Here is a 15,919-nt window from a genome sequence, read left to right on the forward strand (position 1 = left end):
CTGAAAGTAGAGTCTGAATCAAGGATTCTCAAATAAGTGATTTATCAAATGAGTGTTCCCAGTGTGCACAGGGTTGAGGGAAATAGGAAAGGCCAGGGGAAGAGGTTAGGCCAAGATGTGGGTTCAGTTGCCTACAGGAGTCAAAAATGGTACAACGACTTTGGAAAATGGCACTTTCTTATAAAGTTAAACATATCCTTATTATATGGCTCAGCTACTCCACTCTTAGGAGTTCCCCAAGAGAAATGAAAATATAAGTCCCCTCAAAAGCTTGTGCGTGAATGTTCACAGCAGCCATTTTTGCCATAGGTCAAACCCAGAAACAACCCAAATGTCCATCAACAGGTGAATATATAAACACACATGCAAATGGGTTATCACTCAGCAAATATAGTTTGAATCACGTATACACATAATGATATGATTAAATCTCAAAAACTTAAAACAATTCATAGTATATGAATCCATTTATATGGAATTCTAGAACTGGCAAAACTTACCTGAAGTGTCAGAAGGCAAAGCGGTGATTGTCTGGGGTCAAAGAAGGAAGACAACTAAATGGAAGGGGTCATGAAGGAATCTTGTGAGATGATAGAAATGTTCTGAATCTTCATGGAGATGGTGGTTAAATCGGTGTATTCATGTGTCAAATACTCAACACACTGAACACACGATTGCATCGCCTGTGTATTATTTTGATGAGAAGAGAAATGTGGTTATTTTGGGGTGATAGCAGTAAAGATTTTTAAATTTTATTCTTAACATTTCTCTTGTGTTTCTAAATTTTCTATAGTAATAATCTCAGTCACTTTCCTTTTCAAAAATATACTGTCACTGTGAAAACATGCTCTCCATCTTTGAAGCTTCAGCTCAGACCCTCTCCACTTTGGAAGCCTTACCCAATGCTTCTGTCAAAACTAGTTGTCCCCTCTTCTCAATCCTCGTTGACCTTGTTGGTGCCACTGCCAAGCCATTTGCATTCTGTACTGGGCTAGGGTTCCTGCATACATACTTGCTTCCTTGCCCTGTGAATGCCCAGTGGTAGGAGGGCTGTGCTAGCTCAGAGTCCCATACGTGGTTGGCCAAATTAAACTGGGATATGTGAGACCGCGGAGAAGTTTCTGGGGCAAGTTCAGAATTGTCATCACCCTCTGTACACACTCACTGTAAAGGGATGGGGGGGCGGAACTGAAGCAGAACCCAGACCAGCTGAGAACTTGACTTCAAGTCTGACCAGTTGCTGGCTGAGTAGCCTCCTTTGACAAACCCCTTGAACCTCAGTGTCCCTTCTGCAAAGTGGGGGCAATGACATCTCTCTGTTTGTTGTGAAGTCTAAGTAGCGCAACGCTTGGCACATGGTAAATGCTCGGTTAGCACTGGCTGCTGTTGTAATTATTGTCATTATTACAAATAATAAGAAGATAAAGTAAGAGCACTGCCTGGATGGGAAGGTACTAAGACGGAGCAAGGATTTTCTTCCCAGTCAAATACATCTGCTTCGATTAGTGGTATGCAACATCCATCTTTGAAAGCCAATCACAAATTAATTTTCTTCCACATTAATGGTTTTTTTTTTGAGAAAATTAAAACCATTTCCCACAGAAGCAGACGTCCTGAAAGGAGTTTGGATTTTGCTGGCTCTGCTCTTCATTCAGGTATCAGGTGGCAAGCCAGGCGCAGCCTGGAGGAGGCTGGTTTTCTCTGGAGCGTTTGCTGGAGCCGGGCTGACACAGATCTGATAGAGGTTGTCAGATCTCCGAAGAACAATCGAATTTCTAAGCCGAGCCCCCTCTCCGAGCGACGCGGTGCCCCGTTACATTTGTGAATGCCAGCGCGCTGCTAAGCACGTCCTAGTGAATGGAAGTGTTTTGATGTTTTGTTTTTGGTCGGAGATTGAAGTCCAGTGTCTTGGGACCCAGTGACTTCGGCTGACCTTCCTGCTACACGGACAGGGCTAAATTTCAACCCCTGGAGGCTTCTGCACACAAAACCTCATGCCTCGAAAGGGCAGGTGCAAGGAGACCCAGCGGAAATCTGAAATCTTCGCTGCTTCAGAGCCCGGAGCTCGCTTCTGTCAGAGGAATTAGGTTTCACAAGCCTTTTTTTTTTTTTTTTTTATGTAGAAAGCATATCATTAAGGGGAATCTGGACAGGGCGACTTATTAAAAGTGCTGCCTGTAGCTGAGAGAAAGCTGTGAATGCCTAAGGACATTTAAAGGCTACTGGTGTGCATTTTTATTACGAGTAAGCCTTGTAGTATCTCTGCAAGTGAATTGCTTGGCCAGAGTAACGGGCTTCTAGAAGTTATTTTAGGTCTCGATGGTTCTGGAAAACCTGTTTTCCTCAAAACTCGTATTCCAGTTTGGAAGTCAGTTTTCATTTATAATTTTTAGTTGAGTCAGCAACCTTATAAAATGTGTAACTTTACCTTCTCACCGTTTTTGAGCTCCTCTTGACCGTTCTCACTCCTCCGATCTTGATCATTGTACCCATAACTAGGTTTCGCACCATTTTGATCAATGTTTATGTCAAGTTTGTAATCTTCTTCCCCTGAACATCTTATTTCAGCATTATGTGCCTACATAGTCCTCACAGCCATTTCCAGCAGATAATACCTTTTCCATGACACGATCCTGCTCTGTTTACTGAGTAGTTGCTCTGGGTTTGAGTATTTAGAAGTTTGTTAAGGTGGTTGTTGCTATCAATGGATTATTTGTACCTTTGGCCGTTGTGTGTTTCCTTTTAAAAAAAACATTTCCTTTGACTACGTTAGAAAAGGTGGCTCTGGGAGGTGCTTGGACATTTGCAAGGGTCCCCGGTCTTCTACCCCAATGCTTACCCCTCTTTTTAAAACTCCAGGTTCCACAGGTACCTGCAAGGTCTTCCTCAGACCCTCTTGTGATGTCTGGCAGCGCCCTTCACATGGTGATGTCCTTGTGTAACCCGTAATCAGGGGGAGGCTATATGTGTTCTCCAAGCAATCTCCAGGAAGGGGTTTCTGTAGGAACCCAGGTGCACTGAGCTCAGCTGGTGTCACAGAAGCTCTACTCTTGAAAAAGAAAAAGAAAAAATCCCAGGGGATGCTTAATTTGTTAAATACCCATTCTCTGGAGATTTGTGCTAAGTTATTTGGGTTTTTTGTTTTGTTTTATTTTGTTTTTTTCCCAGCAAGTGGTCACCTTATGGATGACAGAGTTGCTGGGCAAAAGTACTTCATGGAGCAGGATAGAGCACTTTCTTCAGTGCGGCCATGCTTGCCTTTGTGGCTGATGGATTCTGATTGACAGCGCTCAACTGTGCCACTGGTATTTTGATGGGAAACATGCGTGGAGTTTTGTTAGGACCCACAGGACCTGGTCTCTCTTTCTGTTGTAGCCTCTGCCACCTCCTGCTTGGCGGATCTCCCTCCATATCGGTCCTATCTCTGTCCTTTGAACACACCATTCTTATTCCCCCTGCTTGGAGAGCTCATCCCCCTGATCTGAGCCCAGCTGGTTCTCAGCACTCAGCTGTCAGCTCAGAGGTTCCCTCTTCCAAGCAGCCTTCCCAGACCACCAACCACCACTTCTAAAGTAGTTTCCATTCACTCGTTAGCCCATTTTCCTCTTCAAGTTTTTGTAGAGTTTTTTTTTTTTTTTATCACTCTCTGGTGTTTTCTGTGTTGACTGTCTCTCCCACCAGTGGGTAAACCCAGGAGAGCAGGAATCCTGTCTGTCTCATTTTCCCAAATCCTAGAACAGAGCCAGGCACATAGTAGGCACTTAATAAGTATTTGTTGATAGTTGAGTGGAACCTTTACTCCTTAAGCACTTATAAAGAGTTTCTAGGGAGGCACTGTGGCATTTAGGAAATTGGAGTGAGGTACACAGATGATTCTTAATGAATACTGGTGTCAGTGTGGCTGTTTTGCAGACCAGTGGTCAGTCCCAGGAGAAGAGACCCACACTCCTGGCTATTTTCTTGCAGCATTCTCTCTCTCGGAGTGGCAGCCAGCCATGGCTCCCGACAAATGTTATTAGAATATTTAAGACACAGTGGCCTGTATCCAAGGAGGCTTATTGCATGCATCCATTCATTTGACCAGCACTTGCATAGTACTGTCAAGAACTCTATGCAAACTAACCAGTTAACCTGCCCCAGTTTCATGCTGGTAGAAGATATGAGGCTCTTGGGTCAGAAAGGATAGTTTCTTACTCACAGCAATAGCAGTAACCAGAGTATTAGCGTCTTTGTGATGGTTTCCCAAGCCCAAGTCCAAAGGGTGACGCAAAGAGGGCCAACTGACACCTGTACACATGAGTTACAGGAGAGTAGCCCTGAGCTTTGGGAACCTGATTCTCTTATTCCTGGACCTTCTGTCTGCCCTTTGCCCCAGAGGGAGACACTAACTCTATCTTCCAAGGCTGTTTGATATACAAAAATCTTTGAAAAGAGAATCTGGAAACAAGAGTAGCCAGTGCTTCTGTGTACAAGATGTGTTGAAATGCTTGTGACTTAGGGAAAATTGTGTCCCAACAAGAAGCATAGTAGGTCCTCAAATTTATCGAATGAATGAATGAATTAGTGAATAGCAAGTGTTGCACACAACACTACATGGTCAAAGAAGATGTGGTCTTTGTTGTTAGTGACTTGTGTTTTCTTGCTGGGGAAAGAAATCATAGGGCAGTATAGTGGTTAAGTGCTTGTGCTCTGGGCTCAGATGCCTGGATTTAAATCCTCTCCCCATCACTCATTAATTTTGCAGCCCTGGTCTCAGATTCCTCATCTCTAAAATGGAAGTCATAGAGCTTTTGTGATGAGATAAGCCCCAGTGCAATTGTAACATGCTTAGCTTAGTGCCTAACCCATGGTAAGTATCCAAATAAGTGTTAGTTACTAGGCTGAGCCATACGAAATTGCCATTTCTATAGTTCTGATATCAGCAGTTTTATGTAGTTCAACCTAATGAGATCACCATTATTATTCGTCTTTGGCTTGGTTATTATGAATTAAGGTGTAGAAAGGACGGCAAAGTGGGGTGTGCCCGGGGTCAGGTGCAGCAAGCCGGGAGAGGCAGGGAAGTATCTGGGAAAAAGAAATGGGCCTAGAACCAGATGTGGCTCTGAGCCCCACCTTCTCCTCTCATTAACCCTGTGACCTTGGGCGAACCACTTAACCTCTGAGCCCCTTGTCTCATCTGTGCAATAGATACAATAATCCCTTCTACCTCACTGGACATCGTGAGGCTAATATCAGATGATGGATGTGAAATTGCTTTGTAAACTGGAAGGCACTGTACTCGTGGACCCATGCTCCATATGAAGAGGTCTTCCAGGCTGTGAGATTTGCATCTGGCTTCCGCCAGACCATCACTAGGTCTAATTTAATATCCCTCCTAAGTACTGTAATCACAGTTTTACATTTGAAGTATAACATTGGCCCCTAAACTCAAATGGCTGCATTAGAATCAAGTTACACTAGTCAGGTTTGTATCTAAGGCCTACAGCCTTCAAGCACCACAGGGACCATCTGGTGACCAAAGAAAGAGATCATCTCATTACAAAGGATAATTGGCTTGCCGCTGAATCAGTCAATAGCTAACATTTATCAAGTTCTTTTAATGAGCCAGGCCCAGAATGATGCCTCATTGAAACCTTGGAAAATTCTATGATGGAAATAGGTAATAAGGTCCTTATTCCCCATTTTACAGATGAGAAGACTGAGCCAAAAAGAGGGGAACTATTGGGAATCAGCAGTACCGGACTGATGAGTTCCATTGCCCGAGCACCCTCACTGATAGTCAGAAACACCCATTCCCCAGTATGTCAGCCCCCTCAGGGGGAGGCCCAAGAGCCGTCCCTCTGGGGCAGCTGTTGTTGTCTTCAATGGTCCCTGCTGCCCTGGGAGCCTGTCCCTCCCACCACCAGCCTAGGAAAGCTACATCCTGCTGGGCACTTGCAGGGTGTTAAAATGGTTCCACATTCCAACTTTGCTGCCAGCCTGCCTGTACCCTGCCATGGATGTGAGGACTTTAGCTCTTACCTCCTTGCTTGTATGCAGACTCTCTGTGGCAGGAAAACTAAGGCGCGCAGTGTTCGCTTTTGTACCTGCTTTGAGCCTGTGCTCTCCCTGGAGAGAGCTTGTTTCTAGCTGTTTGTGGGACGAAGGCCTTAGCTCTGAGTCAGCAGGGAGTATGCCCTTGTGGTGATCCCTGGCAGCTACGGTAAGCTTTGGCTTCTGCAGCAGAGACACACAATGATATGGTGGCTTAGAGAGCAAAGTGTATTTCTCATTCACCAAGAGGAGTACTCTAGGTGGCCAGGAGGCTCTGCCTCGTGCAGTCGTTCAGAGCTGCAGAAGTCCTCCAAATTGTTTCACTGTTCCTTAGGGCAGGGCTTCTCAAACTGTAAGTGGTGATGGCCCCATTTTCTTTTCTTTCTTCCTTTTTTTTTTTTAAAAAAAAAAAAAAACACTTTCCATCCACTTCAGATCAGAATTTTTGTAAAAAAAAAAAAAAGAAGAAGAAGTTATTGGAACAATGGAAAGGGGAACCTCCCTAAGTCATACAATATAGAAGCCTTAAGTATTTTATTATTAGATATAACAGGCTTAAATTGGCATAAATGTTGCTAAATATACATACCATACCTGGTATGTATCTCACCAGGGACTGGTTCTGGAAAATCCTTTAGGGACCCCTGGTCTGGGTATCGTCATTGTACTTGTAGCTGAAACTGTTGTATCATATCCAGGTGACAGTTGTGGGAAGGAGCTCCACCTCACACCATGATCATTTTTGTATTTTAAGTCAGTCTTATTGAGAGGTAATTTACATAAAATAAAATTCCCCCTTTGAAGGCGTACAGTTGTATGAGTATTGACAGTTTGCGCAACTGTTGTCAGAATCATGATACAGAATATTTCCATCACCCTCAAAAGACCTCTCTTGCTCTATTTCCAATACATCTCCCGACTTGCCCCTGGAAATCCTAGTCTAATTTCTACTCCTACCATTTTGCTTTTTCCTAATGCATATACATGGAATCATACAACATGTAGCCTTATTTAAAAAAAAAATTATTTATTTGAGTGAGCAAGAGAACAGGGAGAGGGGCAGAGAAGGAGAGAGAGAATCTCAAGCAGCTTCCCCACTGAGCATGGAGCCTGATATGGGGCTTGATCTTACAACCTGAAGATCACGACCTGAGCAGAAATCAAGCATTGGATGCTCAACCAACTGAGCCTCCCAGGCATCCCAATATTAGCCTTTAAGTCTGGCTTTTTTTTTTCCCCACCTAGCATTACAGTCTAGAGATTCATTTATGTTCTTGCATGCATCAATTATCTACTCTCAGTTGCATAACAAGTTTCTTTGTCCATTTTCCTGTTGATGGTCACCTGTGCTCTTCTTAGTTTTTGGAGGATATAAATAAAGTTAATATAAACATTTGTATAAAGGTGTTTGTCAATACCTAGGTATGGGATGGCTGAGTCATATAGTAAATGTATGTTTAACTTTATTATTTTTTTATTTTTAAAAAATATTTCATTTTTTTTAAAGTAATCTCCACTCAACGTGGGACTCAAACTCGCAACCCCAAGATCAAGAATTGCATGTTCTACTGACTGAGCCAGCCAGGTACCTCTCCTTATATGTTTAACTTTGTAAGTAACTGCCACACTCTTCCAAAGTGATTTTGTCCACATTTAGGTTTTAGATTTTATTAAAATTTTAGCCAGTATCTTCTTACCTGTTTGTATGGCAGCCACTTCTCTCCCCCTTTGCTTTGCCCAAGGGAAAACTGTTCACATGCACTGTCTCTCCTCCTCTTGTAATTCACTTTGTTTTAATGGCTGATGACCTTACATTTTTGATTAGCTGAAGAAAAATCATGACTGTGTGGGTGATATGGCTTTTTCTCATTTTTAGCCTGAGAGTGATGTTCTTTGCAGCTTTCTGTGTTTTACACAAAAGTACAAAATTCCACCAGCTGCCCCTGACCAGCAGTTTCTGAAACCAGGCTCCAAACAAGTGAAATCTAAAATAATTCTGGACTTGTTCTAGGTGCACAGTAGGTATCCAGGTTGTATTGGGGGTGAGTTTATCCTTTAAAAAAAAAAGATTTATTGGGGGGCACCTGGGTGGCTCAGTGGGTTAAAGCCACTGCCTTTGGCTCAGGTCATGATCTCAGGGTCCTGGGATCGAGCCCCGCATTGGGCTCTCTGCTCAGTGGAGAGCCTGCTTCCTCTGCTCTCTCTCTCTGCCTGCCTCTCTGCCTACTTGTGATCTCTGTCTGTCAAATAAATAAATAAAATCTTTCTTAAAAAAATTATTTATTCTTTGGGGCACGTGGGTGGCATACTCAGTTAAGTGTCTGACTCTTGGTTTTGGTTCAGGTTGTGATCTCAGGGTTGTGAGATGGAGCCCTGTGTTGGGTTCTGTGCTACGTGTGGAGTTTGCTTGGGTCTCTCTCTCCCTCTGTCTGTCCCCCTACCACATGCACTCTCTCTCAAATTAATAAATAAATGATTTATTCAATTGAGAGAGGACAGAGAGCATGTACACACAAAAGTGAGCGGAGGGACAGAAGAGGAAGGAATCTTCAAGCAGACTTCCCGCTGAGCATGGAGCCCCATGCAGGGCTCAACCCCACGACCCTGTGATCATGACCTGAGCCAAAATCAAGAGTTGGCTGTTTAACCAACTGAGCCACCCAGGTGCCCAGTGAGTTTATCCTAACAGAACCAAACAGAATATTATCAGGGGCTAAGTGGAATTCTTTAGGTTGAGCAAAGATAAAATCTGAGGTGACAAAGAAGTGGTGTCCTTTTGCTTGTATTTCAGTGACCTGAGACCACCTTGGCATAAGCTGGGTGCACGTTGTCCTTTACTCTCCAGGATGGAGAAAGATGTGTTGGTCGATGGCACAGTGGGCTTCTCTGACAAGGGCATGACTTCAGCAGGCAGCCAGGACTGGCGTCTAACTGCTGCTAGAAAGGAAGGCATAAGCTCAGCCATCTGAAACTCCGACATCCAATTTTTGCATCCTGCCTCCAGAGGCTCCGGGACGCCAGCCCAATGGGCCATAGGTAAGCTCAGTGCTGGAGCGAGGTGCTTGTTCTGAGCTGTGCCCAGGAGGTGACCGCTCCTAATGTTACATGTACCTTGGCTTTGGCCTCTGGGTTACACAGGCAGTGGGTGTAAGTCGGCAAAAGCACCTTCCAGGCTCCAGTCTTCACCCTCAGGCTCTTCCATGTGGAGCTTTGGGGCCTTGATTCCTTGTTTGGCCTAAGTTAGAGCAATTCCAAAAAGATTTTCTAAAGGAATCCCAGGCCTTGGTAAGATGTGTGGGGACTTTCTCACCCGGTAGCAATGATGAAGAAACTGCGTTTTCACTGGAGGAGGCCACCAGGTTCTAAGCTCTGCTGGTTTTGCCAACTGAAGCAGTAACACCCCAGCTCTTGCCAGAAAACTCACCCACACACTCCGCAGACTGTCTCTATTTCAGTTAGCACAAGGCACATTCGGGTGACCATCCTTGCCTCTCGGCAGGGCAACTAGTTGTGCTCTTACGATTGTGCTCTGTGCACAGCCCCCACTGGAGGGCAAGGGGAACTCTGTACCTTGCTGTGCACCCTGGCACAGGCCTGGTATACCGGGCAGGGTGGGAGGAACAGTGCTTTTCCTCATTCAGCCAAAGGCCCTGGCTTGCCCCTGGATCATTCTGGGCTTCAGAAAACTAAACCTGTGGCCCATGATGCTTTAATTTGCATTCCTTCTGAGACAAACTAACAAGCAGCAGGCTTACCAGGGCCCGATTGCCCAGGTTCAAACCCCAGTTTCACGACTTACTAGCTGTGTGATCTCAGGAAAATTATTTGACTTCTCTGTGCCTCAAGTTCCCTCATCTGTAAAATGGAAATCTTGATATCACTGACCTCACGAGTTGTGAGAATTAAATGGATGAATATATGTCATGTTTTTAGCAACTACGTAGAACACCAAATCAGTGCTGTGTAAGTGCTAGCTAGGATGATGATGGCCACGATGATATTGGTGGTGAGGATATTGTCTGTGACCTCGGTTGCCCCTCTCCCTTACCCCATTGCAAATATTCTCCAAGGCCTTATTTTTAGGCCTTGAGCCCAGAAGACATTATGGTTCTTTTGAGCAGCAATCTGTCTTTAATCTTTTGGATACCACAACTCATGTTTCCATCTTGGCTTTTGGTGCTAAATGAGCAGTTTCAGCAAAATTAACCATTTGTCAAGGGCTTTTAGAAATGGGTTCTGTGTGTTCCTTACTCCTGACCCCAGTCCTTAAAGGCAATCCTTGATTTCTCTCTTTCTTTCATAACCCAAGGCAAATCATATTGTTGGCTGCACTGGAAGTTGTCCCGATTCTGACCACTCTTCACCTTTCTACCACTATAAGCCTTTATTTCCCCCCCGCCAGGACGAATGTACAGAGGCTTAGTTGGGTGCCTGCTTCTGTCCTGGTCCCTGACCTCTGCTATCTGTGTAACAACCAGTGTGACTTTAAAAAATACAGGTCAGTGCACATCACTCCTCTGCTTTCAACCTTAACCTTAAGGAAAAGAATAATGGCTTCCATTGCCCCCCATCTGTCTCCCTCGTTGCCCACCCCCGTCTGTGCCTGTCACATTGGTCTCCTTGTTGTCCTTCTCTGCACCATGCACAGCAAGAGTTTTCTCCTTGTGGCGTCTTCTTCTTGGGACTCTTCCCAATGGATAATGCCATGGCTTGTTCCTTTTCTCTGTCTTCCGAGCCTCTACTCAGATGTCATCTCATTAAAAGCCCTTACCTGACCATCTTTTTTTTTTTTTTTTTTAAATTTTCAAGTAGGCTCCATGCGGGGCTTGAACTCTTAACTCTGAGATCCAGGCCTGAGCAGAGATCAAGAGCTGGATGCTTAACTGGCTGAGACACCCAGCGCCCTCCTGACCATCTTTTCTACAAGAGCAAACTCCCCTGAACCCTGGCATTCCCTCTTCCCCTTATTTTACATGATCTTATGTTCTGCTCCTTAGCACTTACCACAGTCTCTTAGGAGTTTATTCTGTCTTTCCCTGTGAGACTCTGAGCTCCTTTTGGGGAGCTCCTTTTGGGGTGTCTTGCTCACCGTGGTGCCTGGAATGATGCTCAGCACACAGCAGGGGCTTGACAAACAGTGATTAGAGATAAGAGGGAAATCCTGCATTTCCTGGGCATGCTAGTCTTTCCTGGCCTGGTTTGTGGAGGGTTGGATGCAGTGTGTACAAATATACATTATAGCAGGACAGAAGCAAATAGAGAGATCAAGGTGGAGAATGAATACACCTTCCTAAGCACCTGCTGATTCCTTGGTGGAAGGTTCTGTTGAAGAAGTGAATCATGGCTGTCAGCAGTAAGTTCTATGCTCTATAATGGATTAGAATATTTTAGTAACCCCCAGCCCATCTTCCCAGATGCCTGTGGATGAACGAGAGAGTCTGCTGCAGAAAGAAAGAGGCCCCTGAGCTAGGGATAAGCATTTTAAATCTTCCTTTTCTTCTACTTGAGAGCTCCAAGGGCTATACATATATGCTTTCTTCTTTAGAAGAACCATATTAACTGGCAGGGGTGGAGAACCCCCGCCCCCATCCCTGCAGCTGATGTTGTGAAAGATGTTTCTTGAGATGGAAGGTGTTCTGGGCCCTGTACCTTAAGTTATGAGCCTATTTTGGCAACATAGTTGGGCATATGGTTCGCCCTTCTACAGTCTAGGGTGTAATGATGTTTCTTGTTTTCGGTGCTGGCTATGTCCTGTTAGAGGAGACAAAGGTCCTGTTGCAGCTGTGAGCTCCAGGATGCCTTGGGGATTTCGGGGTGTCTGTTTGCTGCTGGTTTTCCCAAGGATTTTGGACAATGATAAACATAATTAGCTGTTCTCATCCTCTGGCCCAGATATGTTCACCTATCCCCTGGCTGCTCAGAGTCTCCATAGGAGACCTGCCTTTCCTGCGTCTGGGGCTGAAAGGAGTCACTTCCAAACATCCTGTGCACAGGAAAGCAGAAAATCTGATGCAGACCATTTGTGTCTTTTGCTATAGGAAAATGCAAAGCTAGTAGGGTGAATTAATTCTGAGACAGACAATAGAGTGGGGCCCTAGGCAGGGTCATTCAAGAGACACAACTTCTTCCTTAGAGCTTTTAGCAGAAATAACTCCATTCTGAGCCCTCACAACTTCTGAAGCTTTTCTTGGAGGATTCTTTGTCTGCTCTGTGGGCAGTTAGAGCAGGAACCCAGTTTTCCAGAACCTTCTGTAAAGGAGCTTTTTTATCTGAAAGAGGGCTCCTTGCTGGTGGCTGGGCTTTGGGGATGCCTGCTGGAGACCCGCATATGAGTCTGTGGATCCCACTTGTCAGGACATATGTTAGGGGGGAAAATGCTTGCACAAGTGGAAAATGCTGTTTGTGGCTTTACTTTTGACCCTCTATTTCTATGCACCTCCTAAACAGATACAATTTCTATAACATGAGACCATAGTATTTTCCTGAACTCCTGCTTCTCAGTAATTAAATTCATGGAAAGGGGCAACCCAGTGAGGGGTGGAAATCTTGGTGCTCATGTGCGGTAACTTGTGAGCTGCGGGAACAGACAGCAACGGCATTTTAGGAAGTATCTCTTGTAGTCCTCCACATCCTGAAATTTAAAACAAAAGCTCCTCGTGGCCAATGCTGTTAGCTACTTGTCAGACAACAAACACACTGCAGTCAGAAAAATCCCTATTGAGTTTGGGCGGCTCATTTCTCTGGCAGCAAATGAAAGCTTTGGCTGTTGCCCTTGAAGACTGGCTGGGCAAGCCAGAACAGAGCCCACCGAATGTCTCCCTATTCCCCACCCCTCCCCCTCACTGTGGGCACAACATGTGTTGGGGAGTAAATGTGGGGTGTGTGTATGCAGACACCCAACTCACAATTTTAGGCAGGTGCACATCCCATCCAGGGATACCACACCAGCATAATTCATCCCACACCTCACAGCCAGGGAGATCCTAGCTTCAATGGACGTCGATTTGGAGGCATTGTTTGCAAATCAATTTCTCCCTCTAAATAGGCTGTTATAAGAGTGGACCCTTCTGCTTGCCCAGCCTGGGCCCACCTGTCACTGGGACTCCTAGCCAGTGGTCACACTGTATTGATCTTTTTTAATCCCCTCTCTTTGAAACACAGAGCCAGCTGATGTGGAGTTCCTCAAAAGAAAGAGTCTCCCACAGCCCCTACCTCTACAGGTAGCTGTGTATCCGGGGCTAATTCCCCACTAAAAAGTCTTAATTGGCTTACAGGGAGCCTGAAAGATCTCCCTTGTGTTTATAAGGTGAAAGGAAATGATGGATCCCAAATGCCCCGGTCTGTCTTTATCCGTTTCTTGGTGGAAATCAGGTGCATTTTTTTTTAATTGTTTTTGAAAAGGGCCTGGAAGATTTGGAGGTGGGTAAGGATAGTGTTTCACTTTAGTGGTTGAGCTGCCGGGGGAGGGAAGAAAGCCTCAGAGAGACACCAACATTAGGCGAGAAACTTGGTGACTTATTTTTTTTAACTTGGTTTTTATTTACACAAAACATCTGCAGTACAAAAATGTAAACTTTGATAGCTCATCATAATAGAATAAACTCTTTATGTACAAAAATACATTTTCATATGAAAGAAGCATCTTGAATAAATTAAAGTACTTCCCAGCCCGGTGCCTGAATAGCTACGCAAGTCTCCGGTTTTTCCTAGAGCAAGCCTGCCGTGGTGGGGGTCGGGATCCATAATGCATGAAGCCCACTCCTTGTCTCTCCTTTTTAAGCCTTTTCATTGTATTGTCAGCCGGCTCAAACCGAATTTTCATGCTCGTTTTTCTTCATTAGAGTTCTACAAATTGTAAAATTGACTTTTCACCTCGTCTTCAGGGACTGATCTGTCCCCTTTCTAAATCACACTGAAGTGGTGGCTGGGGTCAGCTCTGAGCCAGCCACAAAGGAGGTTTTGTGGAGTTCAGAAAGTGCAAAAGGAAAGGCCGTCTAAGGGCGGGCAGGAGGGGCCGGGGGCTGAGGGCTGGAGAAACAGACCAAGGGGCAGCCTCGGCGAGGGTGCAGCGACCTAACAAGAGGCTCAGGTATCTCCCGTCCCTTTAAAGCTCCTGCTTCCTCCCTCCGCCCGGACTGGGGGACCTGAGACTGCAGCTGGGACTCCATCTACTGCCTGTTGCCTGAGGGAGGGGGAAGGTAACGGTGTCCCTAAAGGGCCTAGTGGTAAGGGATGTAACAGGGCGTCGTGTGGAGCAAGTCTTTGGGCAGGCCGGGGAAGGAGAAAAGGGGGTCGCCGGGGCCGTAGGCGAAGTCTTCCGAGGCGGCGGGGCTACTGGGGTCAGACAGTGGCGAGGCGGCGGCGGTGCAGGGGGAGGCGGCGGCACCGGAGCCCCAGGACTCGGCGTCGCTGGAGGGGCTCGGGGGCCCGGGCAGGCAGGGGGCGCACTGCAGCGGCAGGAGGCGCTCCCGGGCACCGCCCCCAGGCAGTCCCTGGTCGGCTAGGCGCAGAGTCTCCGCCAGAGCCCAGATGTAGTTATAGGCGAAGCGCAGCGTCTCGATCTTGGTGAGCTTGGTGTCGTCGGGGAAGGAAGGCAGCACGCTGCGCAGCGCGTCGAGCGCCGCGTTCAAGTTGTGCATGCGGTTGCGCTCGCGGTCATTGGCCTTGACACGCCGGCTCCTGCGTAGCGAGTGCAGCAGCGCCTCGGAGCGCACACGCGCCCGGCCCCTGCGCCGCCGCCGCTCCTGCTCATCGTCCTGCGCCCGGGGAGTATCCGAGGCTGCAGGAACCCCGGGAGCGCCCCTGCGCACTGGCACGGGCGTCCCCGAGGCAGAAGCTGGTGGTTGGAGCCTGGCACAGTCTTCCTCGTCGGTGAGGAAGCCGGATAGGTCGCCGCCGCCGCTGCTGCTGCTACTGCTGGTGCAGTCGAGGTCCGAGAGGCAGGTCTCCAGTGGGGCTGGCATCGTTGCGTGGCGTGGGACCAATGGGCAGGTAAGAGGATTCCTGGAGGACGGGAGCCCGGGCTGAGGGCAGGGTCGCCGGGGCGCACTTACGTTCCAAATGGCCCGGGCCTACCCTGTGGCCGCTGCGGGCGCGAAGGCCGGAGAGGCGCTGGGGCGCACCTGGAGTTTGGCTTCACCTCCTTGCCTCGTCTGCAGGGGCCACGCTCCCGGCCGGTCTCCCCAGTGATCTCGCCGGCGAGCAGATCAGCTCGTGTGAGTACCGAGTGTGGCACACGACCGGCCTCAGGACCCCTTAAGTACCCGCCCCAACAATGGGCGCCCCCCTCCCTTGCCACCTCCGCCCCCGCGGCAGCCCCCGTGAATGGAGCGAGGCGGCAGGTCAGCCCCGTGCGGCGCCCGAGTATTTGCATAATTTATGCTCGCGGGGGGCCGCCCGGCCCCTCCCCCCTTCCGGAGCGTGCCCGTAATTACCGCGGGCCAATCCGCGGCGTCGCGCGGCCGGGGGAGCGGTCTCCGGGCTGAGCCGGCGTGGGTGTCTCCGGGCGGTGAAACGGAGGCGGGGGCGCCCGGCGATTAGCGGCCGAGGCACGCTCCTCCGGGGGCGGGCCCGGCGCCCCTCGCTGGGGTGGGACGGGGAGGCGGGGCGCGGGCCGGCGAGTGTGAGCTGCGCAGCAAGTTGCGGAAACCTGCAGCCGGCGGGAAGCCTGGGTTCGCTTCCTCTCTCCCGCTGCTGCCTGGCGGCGTCGCTTTGGCCAAGAGATTTGACTTCGCTTTTCCCATCTGTAAAATGGGGCGGAAGTCTCTCCTGTTGAGTATGATGTGAAATGATGTTGAATGAGGGAAATGAGGGAAACTTGGAAGGGTTATATTGTAACGCAGCACCGATGAATGGTTGGCAGAGGCAGCGCCCTCAGAAACCCTGG

The 15,919-nt window shown here is 47.6% G+C and overlaps 1 protein-coding gene across 1 annotated transcript; it reads right to left on the bottom strand.

Annotated features, from left to right (window-relative positions):
- Nucleotides 1-14,252: 14,252 nt before the first annotated feature.
- Nucleotides 14,253-14,996, bottom strand: NEUROG1 (neurogenin 1). The gene has a single exon (XM_032837786.1). It carries the CDS (start codon nt 14,994-14,996, stop codon nt 14,253-14,255), a length of 744 nt encoding a protein of 247 aa, XP_032693677.1.
- Between the last annotated feature and the right edge of the window lie 923 nt (nt 14,997-15,919).

This window comes from Lontra canadensis, unplaced genomic scaffold, assembly GCF_010015895.1.
Source record: "Lontra canadensis isolate GAN:19392208 unplaced genomic scaffold, GSC_riverotter_1.0 scaffold99, whole genome shotgun sequence".
Taxonomy (NCBI): Eukaryota; Metazoa; Chordata; class Mammalia; order Carnivora; family Mustelidae; genus Lontra; species Lontra canadensis.